Below are 20,363 nucleotides of genomic sequence, written 5' to 3' on the forward strand. Positions count from 1 at the left end.
TCGCTCTTGTCGTTGTCGTTGCCGTTCTACTGTGTTTGTATGTGTATGTTTGCCGCCTGCCGGGCCTGGTGCTTCATCTGGAATCTCGTTTCGCTATTTCCTCCCCCCTCTCCCAACGCACCCCTGCTTCTGGTGCTCTGTGCTCCACTGCAGACCAGACCACAGCTGCTTTTCTTGCTCCGCTTCAAGGTCAGTGTAAGGTTAGGGCTCTGCTCTGCCTGCGAAATATTCGAAGATAAACGAAGGGCCGTGGACCATGGCAGTGATTTCTTTACAGTGGGCTCCATGGCAACAAATTGGCCTGTAAAAAGGAATGCCACAATAAATATATCAACAAACTGCCAGAAATTGTTTCCTTAATGGATGTGGTATCAAATTTAATGACCGCCTCTGTGTTTCCTTTTCCTTTGTTTAGGATTTTGGTTATAAGCAAGCCATATTCAATAGGAGAGTGTTCTTGATTACATTCCTCCTCTCAGCTGTATCCCTTGTGTGTGGGCGTCAATGTTTTGCACGTCTACGTCACTGCCCTTTGACATTTACAACACTGCTGCGCTCTCTGCGTCAGCTTCCGAGTCTGTGTGTGCGTGTATGCTCTCTCCCACTCTCTTACATAACAGTTATGTAATCAGCAGCACAGCGCATTTCCTCGTTTGCACACTTTTGCCACTCTCCGAGGGTCTATTCTCGCGTCAATTGCCCCTTCAATTTAAAGCAGGGCTCGGCACCTATACAATTAACGAGCCGTTTTTGCGTTTGTGTGTGAAGACGCACGCAAAACGGAACATTGGTATTGGTACGAATCACTGTAATACGCTTGTACGTGAGGGCAGCGCAGCCGCAGCGCAGCAGCAGCGCCTTGTCCCGCACCCATGGGATAGGGCCGTGCCGAGCCCTGATTTAAAGGATAACATGCTGTGCTTTGTCTTATTGTCCTTTTCTGTTATCCCAAGAGCTAAGCAAGCACTTCCAAAGGATTTTAGATGTCTTTAGAGCAGAACAATAGCCTCAATAGGCTTAAGCAGAGATGGTGGCAGATAGTGTGAACCTAAGCCCTCTCTCTTGCAGTTAAGTAAGAGCAAAGCTCTCTCTCTAAGCTTATCATCTAGGAAGAGAATGAATGCACAACATTCCCCTCTCGCCGTTTTCATTGCACATGCCATTAAATTCCTAACTGAAATTAGATACGAATTGCGGTGGTACTCGGTGGAGCCGCAGGTTGTTGCGGTTTACCGGTTCAGTGATTTTCCAATTGCGTCGCAGCCTCAAAGAGAGTGGGTTGGTAGTTTGGGGGAGGGGATAATGGAAACAATTATGATAACAAAATGTTGCTTCGGGCCCAGACATATTGTTTGATCAATTTCAGAATTTCAAGTAACATTTTGATTGATTCTCTATCGCTAGGATTACCCATAGTTTGCCTGATAAGCCTCGATGGGGAGTCGAGTCCCGAGGTCTCTTACATATACAAACAGGTAGCACTCAGACCTCGAGACCAGGTACCTGACTCCCCACTGGACTCCCCTCTTTAATTTACTTTGGAACACACACAACTGTATTTACCTACCCCAAAAGTGCAACGCCAACGTGCTCTCTCTCTCTGTCGGTCTCCCATCTGGAGGCAGCTTTCATTGGAAACTAATGCAAATTGCGACGTTGCTTGTTTATGGGCTGCCAACTGTACCCTCGCCACTTAATTAGCGAAGGGGAGCATGGAGCAGGGGTGTGGTCCCGCACCTTTTGCCATAAATAGCAAACAGCTGCGATATATAATATCGGTGCATGGGCATGGGTATCGTCATTCCATATGCCAACCCCCATTCGTTTGTTTGAACGAAATTATAAACCAGATAAAGAATGTTCCTTAAGTTTCAGTCTATCGTAGAGTAAACATATCAATGAAATTTATAAAATACGCTATCAAATAACATCATTGGAATGCATGAAACTTCCATTTTTCATCACTGAAACTCCGAGACTGTGAAACATAAGAAGTTAATGCTAATTGATGGATTATTAACACTTCTCAGACACCTATTGGACTTTGGACCGTCTTTCAAGCTTAATTAGCTAGCAAACATTTTATCTACAGTGCTTTTTGGGTTGTTAAGACAATACCATAATAATCTTCACATGAATTATTATTAAATCTGCCTATTCAGATTCCGATTTTCATCCCATAGCTGTTTGGCCCCACTGTGCAAGTAGTTCCAGATAAAACAAAAAATAGTTCAACGTGTAATTCCAAAGCGCAATAAAAAGCAAACCACAAGGCGATGAAGGGGGTAGAGATTCCATAATTAAACAAACAACAACAAAAAAGGCAAGCCAGTGGCGATAATGAAAACCAATTGTTACTATTTTTAAACAACCTTTTTTTCCCTGGCTAATTGAGGCGGCATCCCTTGCGGAATCCCCCCTCTTGCTTCTCCATAAAACAAAGTAGAGGGGACCCCATAAAATGGGTAGTTCTCGACCACCTCAAGTACCCCGAGTCCACCGATAAGCAGAGGCAGTGCGGGTCAGATAGTGGACAGTGCCCGGACTATAGCCGGCCCTAAATTTGATCATAAATCGCAGAAAAACAAAGTTTATGGCGGAAGGAGCTACTGGTTCGACTTATATTTGTACAAGGCAGGGATTTGCATTTGAAGGCTAATGCTAATGGCTTTTCTATTGGTTCGAGCCTGACACACATTAGGACCGTTGATGATTATCCTTGAATAATGGCCCTTTGGCATGCCCAAAACATTAACCTACCGCACGCAATGTTTTCATTATTTATTTATTTCGGGGTTATTGAAACTTGTTGCGATTCTTGTTTACATTATAATTATATATTATAGAACAGCGATACGCATGCACACACACACACTCACACAGACATATCTCTGCATACAGATACATATCCCCCCCCAAAGTAGAGATGTGGGCCACACGCGGCTGCCGCGTTTTCGGACTTTGCACCAACGCAATGGAAACGGTCGCTCCTCTTCCTCTCTCTCTCTGTGTTTATCATTCTCTTTCTCTGTTCTCCCGATCTATTCTCAGGTTGAAAGTCTGCAGACTTGTTTGCCATATGTACAATATTGGATTTCTTTGCTTTATTTTCTCGCCGCTTCAGTGGAAGTCTAAATATTTGTTTTGAGTTGCGAGCCAAGTCTAGGTTCTGGGATTGCTGGATAGCTGGAGAACACGGTGTCCCATGGCATTAAATAAACGAACTAAAATGTCAAAACAATTTGTGGAACCGTGACAAATAATTGCTATTGGAATTTATGCTCTCAACGTCATCTATACGTGAAGTGAAATGTGTATTATATGATCTGATCTGAAAATAGATTGGTTTTTGTGACGCATTTTGGTAGAGTTATGCAAGGAGAACGGCACTGAGATGAACGTGCAGGAAAATATCAAACCAAAAGATTGATAGCGGAATGTGAAGAGTTGATCTGTTGAGAATATTTCTAGAGGTTTATCTACTACCAGATTTATCTACTGTTTTTGGCTACTTTTCGTTAGCCCCACAAAGATATCTGTTTTTATTCAAGTCACGACAAAAAAAGTTGTTCTATTCTTTTGTGGGGGGGCATTGGTTATCTTTTTCATAAATCTCACTGCCAAATTCCCGACACTTGAAGTTTGGTCAAAACTTTCCACTGTGCCTGTGCCTGTGCCGTTCAGGAGCTCAATCTTCCAGCTACGTCACGTTCCATGTTTCCCATAGGAGCGTTGCTTATCGGCTGTTAGGGCATTACGCATTCAAGCAGAAATCGCAACGTATTAATAGCACTTTCCTCTCCCAATCACGCATGCAAATCGTGAATAATTCTTCCCCCCCAATGGAACACCGATAATCTTCCCCCACGGGGTAGGGAGGAGGCTTGCAGGAAAGTTCAGTGTGCCATTAGATTCTTGGCTGTGCCGCTCGTGTCGTGAATGAATCTTATCTAAGGTTTGAGGGGTGCCGGTACGGGTTGGGGGGCAGCGGCGGTGAGACGCCAAAGATTATTAACAAATAGAGAACATGAAATAATGAAAGAGAATGTTTGCCTGCCTCTTGCCGCTGCCTCAGTTGCAGACACTCGTTTGGCACATGTTAAATGCCTGATACCGAAAGAGCTACCAAAAAACAAGAAAAGAGTCTAATAAAAAGTCAACAAATCGATGAAGAGAGAGGATTGATCGACAGTGGCGATATCTCTGATTGGTTTTGATATGACTTCGATATATAATCGATTATGAAATTGCGAAAGATATTGTGAAAAAGTATTTCTAAGATTTATCTCTGTGGATAACATTTATGCAGATTATCTTTTGGTGGTAGAGAACAAATCTTCGGCTTTTATCTGCTCAGTGCAGTCAGACTCTATCCTCTCCCTCTCTCGCTTTCCGAATCGATTCCAGAGTGCGCCTGCTGCTGGCTTTGGAATGTGTCACCGTCGAAGATTGAGATTGCGGCATGACGTCGCAGCCAACCGCCTGATAGATTCCATTCCCATCGCCTCTCTGCGCCGACGGCCTGGGACTTTGAACCATATATAAATTTGTAGCAGTAGCCGTCGTCGTTGTCGTCTGCGGGGCACAATAGAAAGTCTTTGATAAGCAGAGGGGAAGTGATTTCTCGGTCTACGTCTGGTGGACCCCATGAACTTGGCCGCCTATCGCTTATCACCCACGGCCCACCTTTTGATTGATTAATTTATGCTCTCCTAATTAAAGCAATCGAACCATCAAATCGGGGCCACCAGTTCCTGGGAGAAAGATTTGCAAAAAGATTGCAAGCAAAAATTTAATTAGGCCACTGAAACAAAAAGGAAAGATAGAAAGAGCTGAAGAACTGATGGAAAATTTTTGGCAGAAATCTAGCAAGATTTTATCTTTCTAATGGAGATTCTATTTTGAGAAGAGCTCGCTAGAACAACCGAGAGCATCGATGTATATTCCAAAAATATATATGCATACATCATTTTGAATGCATTTTTTTCAAGGACCCCATAGAGAGATATGTAATGGAAAAACATTCCTCCATACGCGTTGACAACGGTTGACAGTGAATTATTGATGGCAGTTCTTTGGTTTGACAAAAAAAATATCTAAAATTATAATCCTAAAACAAAGACAACGATAAAGATGCTGTGCTTCTGGGCAACGTTAAAATATTCTCGAAAAACAGAATTAATTTTGTTGTTCATTTCGAATATTTGAAATTGTTGTTTCTCAATTGAATATTTGTTGCCGTTGTTGTTGTTTTTGTACTCGTATGCATATTGTAAATCGCATTTTCAAGCATACAAACGGGGGAATTTGTTTATAACGTCGTGCTGTGACGCCATTTCATGTGTATGTTCTACAACAATAAAATACATGACAAATAATTCCACAATTGCAATTTGATAATGGTTCAGCGATTATGGCACTCGGTCGCTCGCTCGCTCCTGTCGTTCCTTGTTCGATAAAAGCGCCCATGTAAATATCGAACGATTTTTCGCATTTACGTAGTGTCGAGCATTTCAAGGTCTCACCCCGCTGGAGGGGTTTTCGGACAATCTCGATTGTTTAATCAATCTGTCAATCAATTGTAAAGATCGATTCGGCGTATGTGTGGATCGTCGAACTGTCTGTCTGTTTAGGAAGCAATTTAGGTAAGCCTTTCAGGTGGAGGGCCTCTCAGAGGGAGGCAGAGATAGATTGGTGCGAGCGGCAGAGTGTGTTGTAGTGGAAAATAAATATTTTTTTGTGATAAGAACAAGTGCATTACATGAAAGCGATTGGAAATTGAATCAGGCTTTTATTTCGTTGCGTAGGACAGCGGGGGAGAGAGAGAGAGAGAGTCACGAATATAGCAAGAGCCAAAACAGGATTGGGGAGAGAGCGATCAAGGTGCGCTTGCAGTAAGGTGAGGTATGGCTAGAGGCACTCTCTTGAAAGCCAATTGACAGCCTCTCTCTTGCTTTGCGCTCTCCCCGTCGCAGGCATGAACGAGCTTTGCGGAGAGCAAGTACAGCTGCACTGAATCAGAAGTTTCTGTCTCTCTTTCTTCGATTCTCGCTTTCTTTTGAGGTTTCCGTTAATGTCTCACCCCACCAGCGCACACGCCTTGCACCGATCCGAGTTGGGGGTTCGTTGGGACTCTGCTGCTCGCTCCCCATTTCATTCGCTTGTGAGCAGCCGTCAGTGTCGCGTGTGCCCCCCAGAAAGCGTCTTGCGCGAGAAAAAACTTACAGCAACAAATTTGAGGCAAGAAAAAAAAAGGAATACGAAAACAGAACAAGAATCTGTATGCATGTGTTTGTGTGTGTGTGAAAATAGTGCAAAAGGGAGACCAAGAAAGAACGTGCAAAAAGTGCAGCAGCGGTGGCCGCAAAAAAAAAGAAAACATCAATTAAAAACTGTTTTTCTCCTTATTTTTTTACAGCCATAAAAACGCAGAAATAACTGTTTGTACTCTAACTGTGAAGTTAACACGAAAAGATCGTAAAGAGAAAAAAACATAAATTAAACGCCAAGCGAAAAACGACAAAAACACAAGAGACAATTTTTAGCAAGTGCAAAGGGTACATAATCGTATAATGGCACCAATAACCACTGACAATTGCGAATTTGAATGTGAATCCTCTGTTGAAACATCCAACGAAACCATCATCGAGAACTCTGTTGCCGCTTCCGCCAGTGGCAATTCCATTAACGGTTCGCGCATCAACGAACAATCGAATGAATTGCATTTGAGCGACGGTCGGGAGCAGGAGGAGCAGGAGCAGGATGGCCCGCAGGAGCAGATGCCTTGGGAGGCACCTGGCAAACAGGGACTCTACGATCCCCAGAATGAGCACGAGGCCTGCGGCGTTGGCTTCATTGTGGCCATCGATGGCAAACGCTCTCACAAGGTTAGCAGCAGTCGAAAGAGAGCATCCCCCCTGGAGTAGGATCCACCCCAACTCTAATTGTTCTCTACGATTTCTCTACGTTCCTCAGATTCTACGTGATGCCCAGACCCTGTCAGAACGGATGAATCATCGTGGTGCCTGCGCCTGCGACAATGACACTGGCGACGGTGCTGGCGTCTTGGCCTCCATTCCTCATGGACTCTATGCCAAGTCTTTGTAAGTAACAAATACATAATATTATTTCCATATAGTATATGCCGGTCTATTACCCTATGGCGCCGCCGCCTGAGTGCCATTGATGAATGGCTTACACGACATCGCGGCGATCTCGTGCGCGAAATACGAAAATAGCTCAAAGCTCTCTCTACCGCTCGCTCTCATGTCACTTGTCGCTGTCTGTCACTGGGAATACTCTCCATAGAGAAGGGTATACAAGTTTGGGTTCTAATTTCTTCTCCGAATTTCACAGGAAAATTCCGAATGAAAAGTGCACTTTTACTATGAGTAATAATAGAAAGGTTTTCTTATCGTGGCAGTAAATTTTTCCATTGTTGAGTCTTAATCCTCAGTTTCACTTATCTATACTCTACATTTATTGCGCTTTATTTTATCTTTTATTGCCGCTAATGCGGGATTATGGATAGACAGATTATGGCTGGTAATTCTGCCTAAAGAATGGCACCATTCATTGGAGTCTTATAAAAGAATCAACACATGACAGTTGCATTTTTATTGATTTATGAGACTGACTTTAGCTCCCGAGTTTATTCCCAGAAATACCCATAGAATGAAGTGCATACAAGATTCCCCTTTGGCTTTCCCTGCATTACTTTACGGGTACATTGGCTTCTGCAACAGTCGGCAGTCGAGCACGTCAAAAATAGTTTGCTAAAATGAAGCACATCTCCCCCCCTAGACCCTCATAAAACAGAGACCGAGACCCAACCATGGCCATGTACATACATATATTCGATATACATACATATGTATGTACATATTTTTATGTACCGTACGGCAATCCAACATCTGCTCTTTGCACTCTCTCTCCCTCTCTCACTTTTTCTCTATCATCCGATTTACAATTCTGCTTTCTGATTTTCTGTTTATTTTGTCAGCATTTTTGGCACGGTTTTTGTTTTCGTCACGCATTGCCCAGAATCCGGCATCTATATGTTTATCCGGCATGTGTGTATATAAGCCTAGAATATGCATAGCTGTGCGTGTGTGTGCGCAGTTTTTTGGATAGAAAGTGCTTTAGGCAGTACATCCGTTTGGGGCAGGGGGACGGGGAATCTAGTGGCCATTATTTCGCGCAAATTATTCCATTAAACTATTATATTTTATTATTTGTATTATTTTGGAGGTAAACGATGGAAAAGTACAACAAGGTCCCCGAACTGCTAATATATTCCCAAGTGGGGGAGATGTTTTGCATAGTATTCAGAGAGGTAAAGAGAGACTGAGAGAGCCAGGGGCCTGTGTGCTGTTCTGCTGCTAAATGGAAGAATATTTTATGGGTAAATGACATTAAAGGTTAATATAATTCAAGAAAATTATGGGAAAGATGGTTAGAGGGGGTGTGAGCTAAACTTTCCAGATATCTAACATTCTTGAACCTCTTCTTGCCAAACAAAAATCAATGAAAAGATTCTAGTAAAACCCTTGATCAAAACTTTATCTATGGGAAGGTTTTTGCTGTTGTAAATGGATTCGTTCCACAACCCCTCCTAATAAATATGACACTGTCCAAAGCGATTTACAGCTCGATCGAAATGTGCTAATCAATCGAATAAATTCGCAACTATTTGCCATAGAATTAGTGCTACATCTGTCTGTCTCCATATAGATTATGTGTCCAGTCGATTAAATCGCGTAATGTCGCACAGCAGGCCATAAATTCTACTTTAATTGGCGATCATTCGGGGGCTATGCCGAGAGAGGGGATTTTGGAAGCGAGCGGCACGCAATTCCCTGTAGACGGGCACGTGTTAAGTGATATGAGATTTGGGTTGAATTTCAAGTTCAAGGAACGCTTGAAATGTTGCGGCCGTACACAGGCAGACTAATTGTGAAATTAGCTCCCTTGCCCCCCAATGGAGCGGCGTCTGCTGCCTGCCTGCTGCCTGGCTGACAGCTTCACTGAATGCTGCGACGTAATAAGAACGAGATCGAAACGAAGCACCGTCTATAGGCGATATTTAAGTCTATGGAATGCATGTCGCTGAATGACAAACAGGTGAACACGGGGGGGACTGCCAGACAAACCAACAGACTGACTGACAGCTGAGATGATGCTGCGAGCTGCGAGCTGCTCGGATCACTGGAAACTGCGCTCAATGAAGGCAGAATGGCGCGATGAATGGAACGCCTCAGAGATTCAATTACACCAAATGGAAATCTGACTCTGGGGCAGCACTTTTATGGCGCATTACACATCAAAGTGTTTTTTCTATCTATCTCTAATTTCAAACGCATTTTCCCCTTTACATTTCCAGGGCCAAAGAGGGCAAAACTCTGCCCGAACTTGGTGACTATGCCACTGGCATTTTCTACTTGGATGAGGCGCAGCATGCGGCTGCCGAAAAGGAGTTTAATGACCTGGCCCAGAGCCTGGGCCTCGAAGTGATTGCCTGGCGCACCGTGCCGGCCAATCAGCAGGCCATTGGCGTGGTCGCACGCAAATCGGAGCCACTGTCGCGGCAGGTGTTCGTGCGTCGTCCCGAGGGCTGTGATGAGAAGGACTTCCAGCGCAAGGTGTTCGTTCTGAGGAAGCGTGCCAGCCATGAGCTGGCCAAGCCGGGCAGACGCTTCTACATTTGCTCGCTGTCGGATCGCACGGTGGTGTACAAGGGTCTGTTCACCTCGGATCAGTTGTGGGACTACTACACGGACCTCAAGGATCCAGAGTTTGAGACCTATCTGGCGCTGGTGCACACGCGCTTCTCCACCAACACTTTCCCCAGCTGGGAGCGTGCCCATCCGCTGCGGGTGCTCGCCCACAATGGCGAGATCAACACGCTGCGCGGCAACGTGAATCTCATGAAGGCACGCGAGGGTGTCATGGAGTCTGATGCGTTCGGGGATCAGCTGAAGAAGCTCTATCCCGTGGTGGAGCCGAATCTGTCGGACTCGGGCTCCTTTGACTGTGTCCTGGAGTTCATTACGATGGCCAGCGAGCGCTCGCTGCCAGAGTCCGTGATGACCATGGTGCCGGAGGCGTGGCAGAACGACAAGACGATGCCGCAGGAGAAGCGTGACTTCTATCAGTGGGCTGCCTGTGTCATGGAGCCCTGGGATGGACCAGCGCTCATCAGCTTCACCGACGGTCGCTACATCGGCGCCGTGCTGGACAGGAACGGTCTGCGTCCGTCGCGCTTCTATGTGACCAAGGAGAACGTGCTCGTGATGGCCTCCGAGGTGGGCGTGTACGATGTGGACCCATCGCAGGTGACACTGAAGAGCCGCCTCAAGCCCGGACGCATGCTGCTGGTGGACACCAAGGAGAAGAAGCTCATCCAGGACATTGAACTGAAGCAGCACATCTCCAAGTCGCGTCCCCATTCCGAGTGGCTGCAGCAGAAGGTGAGTGAAGGCTAAACACACACATGGTTAAGCATCCACCTTCTCCTACTCCCACTAATCATCTCCAGACGACACAAACATCCATTCAGACACGAAACACGAAACTTTCGGCACATTTCAAATTGTATTTTTGTCTAAATTTTGTCCTCATTTCTCTCTCACGCTTTCAATGTGATTATGAAATATGAAAAAACAATGAAAATCCCCCCTCCAATTATCTACTTACAAATGTTTAATGTATTTGTATGGTGGGAACTAATACTAATGCAGATGGTGAGTCCATAAATGGTGTTTGCCCCCCCAAGTTGGTCCAAGTGCCCGTAGTTGTTGTCCTTAGAAATTTGAGTTTGTTGTTTGCTTTGTTGCTTTTCTACTTGTTTGAGTTTTTGTGATTCAGAGACTATAAAATAGACCAAGAAAAACAAATAATAATATAATATATGAAAAACTCATTCAGACGCGGCATGCAGCAGCTTTCATCGAGAAAATGCAGCCTCAGCATTGATGATGCACTAGGAAACAACGATGAAATCTACTGCACGATTGAATGTAGAATATTTATCGCCACAATTAAATTTACGAGAAAAATAATCGCAGCATTGAAAAACGATAAAAAATCTGCTGCACATTGCGTATAGAATAATCCTAATCCACAATTAAATTTATTTAAATTTATAAATAAAACAACAAGGTACAAAAATGAGCGTCTTATAAAAAGAAAACCGATAAAATCTACTGCACATTGCGTGTAAAATTAATTAGGAATACGTTTTATCCACAATTAAATTTATGTGCATTTAGAAATCAAACAAAAAAGCTCGAAAATTGTCAGTTTATAAAAATAAACCGATGATATCTACTGCACATCGCGTGTTGAAAGATCCAAATCCACAATTAAATTTATGTGAATTTATGAATCAAACAAAAAAAGTACAAAAACGTTCATCTTATAAAAAGAAAACGATAAAATCTACTGCACGTTGCGTGGGTAATACTTTAACCGTTACAAATCTTCTACGCAGTGGCAAAGATTTTATTCCAATTGATATATTCTTGGTAATTTTATGGTCTCTAAATTTCATTCCCTGCATGCGCCATAGAACCCTCCCAAAACACAGCTCTAATTCTATGTTCTACGCTCCAAAAACAGATCACTTTGGATGAGATACGCAATGCCAATATGTTGAATGCGCTGCCAGTGGAAGATCTCTCCAAGTTGCCGGCTTCGCAGCGTGGCATCTTCGATCCGCGGCTGTCGCTTTTCGGCTACACCACAGAGACGGTGAACATGCTGCTGATTCCCATGTTTAAGAACAAGTAAGTGGAGGCTATGCACCCCAATTTATCCATGGCTAAACCTCAATCCCTCATCTTTGTCTCTTACAGAAAGGAGGCTTTGGGCTCCATGGGCAACGATTCGCCACTGGCCTGCCTGTCCAACTTTCAGCCGGTGGCCTATGAATACTTCAAGCAATTGTTTGCCCAAGTGACCAATCCCCCGATCGATCCATTCCGCGAGAAGGTGGTCATGTCCATGCAGTGTCCGCTGGGGCCGGAGGCCAATCTGTTGCAGCCATCCGCCCAGCAGGTGCACCGCATTTGGCTCACCAATCCCATACTGAGCATTCCAGACACCCAGCTCCTGAAGCGGAACACGCACCGCGGCTGGAAGACCAAAGTCCTGGACATTACATTCCAGTTCAGCGACGGCGTACCGGGCTACCTCGAGTGCATCGAGCGCGTCTGTCGCGAGGGCTACAATGCCGCCCAAGCGGGCTACCAGCTGATCGTGATCTCCGATCGCAATGCCGGCTCCAATGGCATGACTGCCGTCTCGGCTCTGCTCGCCTTGGGTGCACTGCATCATCATCTGATTGAGACGCTGCAGCGCATGAAGGTCGGCATTATTGTGGAGACAGCGGAGGCCCGTGAGGTGCATCACATTTGTGTGCTGCTCGGCTACGGCGCCGATGCCATTTGTCCCTATTTGGCCTTTGAGCTGGCTGAGGCACTGCGCGATGATGGTGTCATCGGGCATGAGGTGACGGACAAGCAGATCTACGCCGCCTATGCCCAGGCCATTGACACGGGCATTGCCAAGGTGATGGCCAAGATGGGCATCAGCACGCTGCAGTCGTACAAGAGCGCCCAGATCTTTGAGGCTGTGGGCTTGGGCATTGATCTGGTGGCCAAATGCTTCCGCGGCACTCAGTCGCGCATCGGTGGCGTCACCCTGGAGATGCTCGCCAAGGAGGGACTCGAACGCTATCAGCTGACATACTGCAAGATCTCGCCGGACACACGCATCCTGCGCAATCCCGGACACTACCACTGGCGCCACGGTGGCGAGGCGCACATCAACGAGCCCTCGTCCATTGGCAGCCTGCAGGAGGCGGCTGTCAACAAGAATCTGGATGCCTTCGAGGCCTTCAAGAAGACCACGCTGGACAGCGTGAAGAAGTGCGCGCTGCGCGGACAGCTGGACTTTGTCAACGATCGACAGAAGATTGAGCTGTCCGAAGTGGAGCCAGCCAGTGAGATTGTCAAGCGGTAGGCAGCGACTCTCTGAATCAGTCCTCAAGCGGAAATTTATGATTTATTCCTTTGCAGCTTTGCCACTGGTGCCATGAGCTTTGGCAGCATCTCCTTGGAGGCACATCAGACGCTGGCCGTCACCATGAATCGCATTGGTGGCAAGAGCAACACGGGCGAGGGCGGCGAAGACTCTGATCGTTATTTGAGTGAGTCTTTGGGTAGAGGTTTAGCCAGAAGCTAAGCTAATTATTCGCTTCCCTTTTTTGCAGATCAAGATCCCAATCATAGTCGCCGTTCGGCCATCAAGCAGGTGGCTTCGGGACGCTTTGGCGTCACAGCCTCGTATCTGGCAAATGCCGATGATTTGCAGATCAAAATGGCCCAAGGCGCCAAGCCCGGCGAGGGCGGTGAGCTGCCCGGCTATAAGGTGACCAAAGATATAGCCAAGACGCGCAAGTCGGTGCCAGGTGTGGGCTTGATCTCACCACCGCCGCACCACGACATCTATTCGATTGAGGATCTGGCTGAGTTGATTTACGATCTAAAATGCTCCAATCCGAATGCGAGGATCAGTGTGAAACTCGTCTCGGAAGTGGGCGTTGGCGTGGTGGCCTCGGGAGTTGCTAAGGTAAGTTTTAGGCTCCACTTGGAGTAGCAGAATTCCCCCACAACATTTGCTTTCTGTTTCTTGCAGGGCAAAGCCGAACACATTGTTATCTCTGGCCATGATGGCGGCACTGGTGCCAGCTCCTGGACGGGCATCAAGAATGCCGGCATGCCCTGGGAACTGGGCATTGCAGAGACGCATCAAGTGCTGGTTTTGAATAATCTACGTTCACGGTAAGTCATCGACCAGGAGAGCAGGCTGCCCAAGCGCTAACTGCCTCTGTTGTTCAACTACTAATCATGAAACAAACCCCATTACTGAAAGTGTGCCTGGTTTTGGTGTGGTTATCCCCCCCAGCGAGGACAGCGTTGGAAGCAAATTAATGCTCAGAAAGAGAGCATCAAATGATCGATTGATTGATGCTCGAAGAGCAGACAACTAACTGAAAATATAGATTGAAATCTAAGTAAAACGAACAACAGAAATCCAAACAAAGATCACAGAAGGATCTTCAATGATCTCTTAAGATTTGAAGTGGATATTCATGTGTGAAGTGCTCGAATGTTTATGCTGCATTTTTCGCTGCTGAATTGTTGCAAAACTGTCCACAAAATCCACTCTCACTTGCTCGCTTCACTCACTGCCGTGTCACGATCGTCGTGTGCTGTGTGCCGTGTGCTCCATTCGTAATTTCTTCTCATTAAATTAAAACTTGCGCTGAACATTAACGTGGCTAACATTGCGTTCCTTTTTTATGTCGTGTCTTCCCTACTCTCACAAACGGTCTGGATATCTGTCTTCCTACTGCTGCCCTGCAGCGTAATTGTCCAAGCGGATGGACAGCTGCGCACTGGCTTCGATGTGGTTGTGGCCGCGCTGCTGGGCGCTGATGAATTTGGCTTCAGCACAGCGCCCTTGATTGTGATGGGTAAGTTAATGCCAGCAGCTATGCCTTGCCATAGATTAATCTTTTACTTTCTGCCCCACTCTAAGGTTGCACCATGATGCGCAAATGTCATTTGAATACCTGCCCCGTGGGCATTGCCACACAGGATCCTGAGCTGCGCAAGAAGTTCACTGGCAAACCCGAGCATGTCATCAACTTTTTCTTTATGCTGGCGGAAGATGTAAGCCAACAGATTGGAGGAATCCCAGCCACAGCAGCCTAAGCTCTCTCTTTGTCTCTTTCTTTTGCAGATTCGCAAAATCATGGCCAACTGGGCATCAGCAAATTCCAAGATCTGATCGGACGCACCGATCTCTTGCGCGTGGCCAGTCAGCGTGACGCCAAGGGCAGCAATTTGGATTTGAAGCTGCTGCTGCAGCCAGCGCTGGAGCTGCGCCCCGGCACCAACATTGTCGGTGGCTCTGTGAAGCAGGATTTCCAGCTGGAGAAGCGCATGGACAACGAGCTGATTGCCAAGGCGCAGCAGATTTTCAATGGCTCCGATGACAATGTCACCGTCAAGATGCGCATCCACAACGAAGCGCGTGCCTTTGGCTCTCAACGCTCAGCTATCATATTGCTTGGTGGGTTACCACGCGGAACTCTAGCAGGGATCTACCCATACTAACACTTGTTTCTCCCTCAGTAAATATGGTGAAGCTGGTTTGCCCGCTGGCAAGAGCATTGACATCTTCCTTGAGGGCTCCGCTGGCCAGAGCTTCTGCGCGTTCCTCGCACGCGGCGTCAACGTCACGCTGAAGGGCGATGCCAACGATTATGTGGGCAAGGGCTTGTGCGGCGGCAATGTGGTCATCTCGCCACAGGACACGGCTACCTTTGAGTCCCACTTGAATGTGATTGTGGGCAATGTGTGCCTGTATGGCGCCACCGAGGGCACAGCCTTCTTCCGTGGCATTGCCGCTGAGCGTTTCTGTGTGCGCAATTCGGGCGTCACCGCCGTCGTCGAGGGTGTGGGCGATCATGGCTGCGAGTACATGACGGGTGGACTTGTGGTCATCCTCGGTCTTACCGGACGCAACTTTGCCGCTGGCATGTCGGGCGGCATTGCCTATGTCTATGACATTGATGGCTCCTTCAAGCCCAAAGTGAATCCGGAGAGCGTTGAGCTGCTGCCCCTAGAGCTAGCGGATGATGTGCAAATTGTCAAGAAACTGCTGGCGGATTTCATAGAGAAAACGGGCTCGAAGGTGGCCAAGGAGTTGCTGGACAACTGGGCCACATCGCAGGCAAAGTTCGTCAAAGTCTTCCCCTACGAGTACCAAAAGGCGCTGCAGGACATGGCCGAGCAGCAGGCGGCAGAGCAGCCGCTGAAGACGGCCGTGGCAGCCATCGAGAATGGCAATGGCAAGCATGAGCCGCACATTAAGGACATCGAGGAGTCCATACAGGATGTGGCACTGGAGCAGAAGCGTGCCGATCGTGTGCTGGACAAGACGCGCGGCTTTGTCAAGTACAAGCGGGAGACGGCGCCGTATCGCGATGCCGCCGATCGGCAGCAGGACTGGAACGAGGTCTACAACTTCCCGCATGTGCGCAAGAACCTCAAGGTGCAGGCCGCTCGCTGCATGGAGTGCGGCGTGCCCTTCTGCCAGTCCAACTCCACGGGCTGTCCGCTGGGCAACATCATACCCAAGTGGAACGATCTGATCTTTCATGGCGAGTGGCAGGAGGCACTGCGCCAGCTGCTGCAAACGAACAACTTCCCCGAGTTTACGGGTCGCGTTTGTCCCGCACCCTGCGAGGGCTCCTGTGTCCTGGGCATCTCGGAGCCGGCTGTGACGATCAAGAACATCGAATGCGCCATCATTGATCATGCCTTCGAGCAGGGCTGGATCAAGGCGGAGATCCCGGAAGTGCGCACCGGCAAGCGTGTGGCCATTGTGGGCTCTGGTCCCTCGGGACTGGCTGCCTCGCAGCAGCTGAATCGCGCCGGGCACTTTGTGACCGTGTTCGAGCGCAACGATCGTGTCGGTGGGCTGCTGCAGTATGGCATACCCACCATGAAGCTGTCCAAGGAGGTGGTCAAGCGTCGCGTGGACCTCATGGCCGACGAGGGCATCGAATTCCGCACCAATGTGCATGTGGGCAAGGATCTCAAGGCCGAGCAGCTGCTGAATGAGTAAGTAAAATCAAAGTCAGCCGCCTGGAACTTGTAATCTTCATGGTTTCCCCTGCAGATACGATGCTGTGCTGCTGACTACGGGTTCCACTTGGCCGCGTGATCTGCCGCTGGCTAATCGTGACCTGAAGGGCATACACTTTGCCATGGAGTTCCTCGAGGCGCAGCAAAAGAAACAGCTGGGCGGCAAGAAGGACATCATCTCCGCGGCCGGCAAGGATGTGATCATCATTGGCGGTGGCGACACTGGCTGCGATTGCATTGCCACATCGTTGCGGCAGGGGGCCAAGAGCATCACCAGCTTTGAGATCCTCCCAGAGCCGCCACTGAAGCGCGCCGAGGACAATCCCTGGCCGCAGTGGCCCAAGGTCTTCCGCGTCGATTACGGCCACGAGGAGGTCAAGCTCAAGTGGGGCAAGGATCCGCGTCAGTATTGCACCACCACCAAGGAGTTTATCGGCGAGAATGGTCACATCAAGGGCGTCAATACCGTCGAGGTTGAGTGGACCAAGACGGAGACGGGCCAGTGGCGCATGCAGGAGGTGGCCGGCTCTGAGAAGTACTTTGCCGCCGATCTGATACTGTTGGCCATGGGCTTCCTGGGACCCGAGAAGACCGTGTCCACGGAGCTGGGCCTCGAGCTGGATCCTCGTGGCAATATCAAGGCCACCAATGGACAGTATGGCACCTCCAATGGCAAGGTCTTTGCTGCGGGCGGTAAGCACTTCAGACTCTCCCTCGCTGTAGAGATTTTCCTCTATTTTTCATTTGTTTTTTTATAGATTGCCGCCGTGGACAGTCGCTGGTCGTCTGGGCCATCACCGAGGGTCGCCAGGCAGCACGTCAAGTGGATTCCTATCTAACTGGTCGCATCAGTGGCCTGCCAGGACCCGGCGGCGTCATCAGAACCTCGTAAGAAGGAGCAGCAGCAGCAACAGCAGCAGTCAATATCAAGTTTTGTGTGCGTGCATCGTCCCTTAGCCTAGAGAGAAATTCTATATACCGATTGCAATTTGTGATTTTTATTTTCGCGATTTTAGTTTAGTTAACACTAAAAACAACAACTACAAAAAAGACTTGAGTTTTTTACACACCAAAAAAAAAACGAACGCCGTTTACATTTAGTTTTATTTTATTTAAATTCTGGCTGGGGACAGAGTTTTGCTTTTGTTTTTACTGTTACTTTTCTCTCATTTCTTTTCTTTCCTTTCCTTTCTTTTCTTGTACTGAGAGAGAGAGAGTGAAGTGCCCTCCATAGGATGATGATGCTGCGTGCGGCAAGAGTCAATTAAGCGTGCAAAAAACTATTGATATGAATGAAAATGAATTCCAGAAATCTATATCGAATATCCAGCAAAAAAAATCTAAGGACAATAACTAGAAATTTACCGTTATCGTTATGAAAAGCAGAAAAAAAATGAAAAAGCAAAAAAAAAAGTGTTAGAAAATGCATTATTTTTCCATGTTGTTTCGAGTTTTGTGTTGCCTGTTTATAAAAATTGGTATGCTGATCTCCAACCTCCAACTATATAAAATATATACATATATACACAGACAAACAAGTATTAAGCCCAATATCGTAACGCATTTTTTGTAGATGTTGTTTGTGCGTATTTTGAACTACAACTACAACCCCCGACACGAACCTTAAACGCAGAAGTACCTAAGTGGCCAGAAGTGAATGTTGAAAAGTGTGTGTCCTCTTTGGCAGTTATACCACTATTTATACACAAAATATATTATATACATAACCCATCTGTATACTCCCCATATATACATATATGAATATATTTATGTGCAAGCATTTGATGAAATAAATAAATAACTATTGAAAGCATTAGTTCAAATTCTCTTAGTCACCTCTTTCAGTGCTGCTAAACTCGTCCATGTCAGCTTACAGTCACATTGAAAATATTACTTTTTTTGTGGTATTATAAACACTTTCAGTGTGGGTTAATATTTGATATTTTCCATCGATAAGCATATCGATTCTTTTACCAACGCTACGCAACACTGCGGTCGCACGCGTATTTTTCTTGTAATTTGCGTGGAAATTAAGTTGTGAAAATTGTCAAAAAACAAGCGCAAACATGGCGAACTTTGACCTAACACGCATCAACTGTCAATATCTGGACCGGCATCTCACTTTTCCGCTGCTGGAATTCTTGTGCGGCAAGGAGGTTAGAAATTTTTTCTTTGCGGTGTTGCCGTGTCACCAGTGCTTAAATGGCGAAACGGATGGAGAGGGCGTGGAATGTGCATTGCTAATGGTCAATGTTTATATTTGTAGATCTACAACCAGCAGGAATTGCTGGAGTACATACTGGAGACGGTGAACAAGACGAACATGATTGATTACACGATGGACACGCGCAAGCGTCTGAATCTGAGCCAGGAGATGCCCGATGAGCTGGTGCAGCGCAAGGCCGAGGTGCTGGCCACGCTCAAGCAGCTGCAGAACGAGGTGGCGCCCATCATGAAGGCCACCGACATTCTAAAGAACGGCGAGAGCATGAAGGACTCCAAGACATTTGTAAATGCCCTGCAAAAGGATTACAACTTCAAGGTGGAGCATCTGGAGAGCGCCTACAAGCTGGCCAAGTATCTGTACGAGTGCGGCAACTACCAGGAGTCCACATCGTATCTGTACTTCTGTCTGATTGTCATGTCGCCCAATGATAAGGTGAGGCAATCGAAATTAATTCTGGGTGCAAAATGTAACTCATTTTTTCCCTTTTCTGCAGAATTATTTGAACGTGTTGTGGGGCAAGCTGGCCGCTGAGATTTTGACCCTCAACTGGAACACTGCACTGGAGGATCTGACGCGTCTGCGCGACTACATTGACAGTGCCAACTTCTCGACCATTCAGGCCCTGCAGCAGCGCACCTGGCTGATCCACTGGTCCGTGCTGGTCTTCTTCAACCACCCCAAGGGACGCGATCTGATCATCGAGATGTTCCTGTACAAGCCGCTGTATCTGAATGCCATTCAGACCATGTGCCCGCACATTATGCGCTATCTGGCCACCGCCGTTGTGATCAATCGCACGCGTCGCAATGCGCTCAAGGATCTGATTAAGGTCATCCAGCAGGAGTCGTACACATATCGGGATCCCATTACCGAATTCCTCGAGTGTTTGTACGTGAACTTTGACTTTGAGGGCGCTCGCTTGAAGCTGCACGAATGCCAGACGGTCATACTCAACGATTTCTTCATTGTGGCCTGCCTGAATGAGTTCGTGGAGGATGCCCGCTTGATGATCTTCGAGACATTCTGCCGCATTCATCAGTGCATCACGATCAGCATGCTGGCGGACAAACTGAACATGAAGCCCAACGAGGCCGAGTGCTGGATTGTCAACCTCATACGCAATGCACGTCTCAACGCCAAGATTGACTCGAAGCTGGGGCATGTGGTGATGGGCACACAGCCGCTGAGTCCCTACCAGCAGCTGGTGGAGAAGATTGACTCGCTGTCCATGCGCTCGGAGCATTTGGCCGGTCTGATTGAGCGCAAGAGCAAACAAAACAATAAGGAATCGATCGACTCATGGAAGTACTACTAGAACCACAGATCTAACACAGCCAAGAAACACTTTTGTAACCACACATAAAACACAATGATCCAGCGAATAAATCAACAGCCCCTTTTCCATTCGCAATTCT

The 20,363-nt window shown here is 47.2% G+C and overlaps 2 protein-coding genes across 2 annotated transcripts; both read left to right on the forward strand.

The window, feature by feature from the left end:
- The first annotated feature begins 6,418 nt into the window (after positions 1-6,418).
- On the forward strand, positions 6,419-17,758 carry LOC117895397 (glutamate synthase [NADH], amyloplastic). The gene is given in 17 exon segments (XM_034803025.1): positions 6,419-6,887; positions 6,976-7,103; positions 9,383-10,469; positions 10,740-10,742; positions 11,620-11,786; positions 11,856-13,019; positions 13,080-13,210; positions 13,274-13,632; positions 13,699-13,844; positions 14,430-14,539; positions 14,605-14,738; positions 14,809-14,824; positions 14,827-15,113; positions 15,116-15,141; positions 15,204-16,697; positions 16,756-17,414; positions 17,480-17,758. Coding segments are annotated over 17 exon segments (6,360 nt in total). The 5' UTR covers positions 6,419-6,572; the 3' UTR covers positions 17,614-17,758.
- Positions 17,759-18,691: 933 nt separating this feature from the next.
- Positions 18,692-20,359, forward strand: LOC117893796 (eukaryotic translation initiation factor 3 subunit E). The gene is made up of 3 exons (XM_034800541.1): positions 18,692-18,877; positions 18,988-19,380; positions 19,442-20,359. The coding sequence occupies exons 1-3, from the start codon at positions 18,788-18,790 to the stop codon at positions 20,261-20,263; spliced, it is 1,305 nt and encodes a 434-aa protein (XP_034656432.1). The 5' UTR covers positions 18,692-18,787; the 3' UTR covers positions 20,264-20,359.
- The last annotated feature ends 4 nt before the right edge of the window (positions 20,360-20,363 follow it).

This window comes from Drosophila subobscura, chromosome J (genome assembly GCF_008121235.1).
Source record: "Drosophila subobscura isolate 14011-0131.10 chromosome J, UCBerk_Dsub_1.0, whole genome shotgun sequence".
NCBI lineage: Eukaryota > Metazoa > Arthropoda > Insecta > Diptera > Drosophilidae > Drosophila > Drosophila subobscura.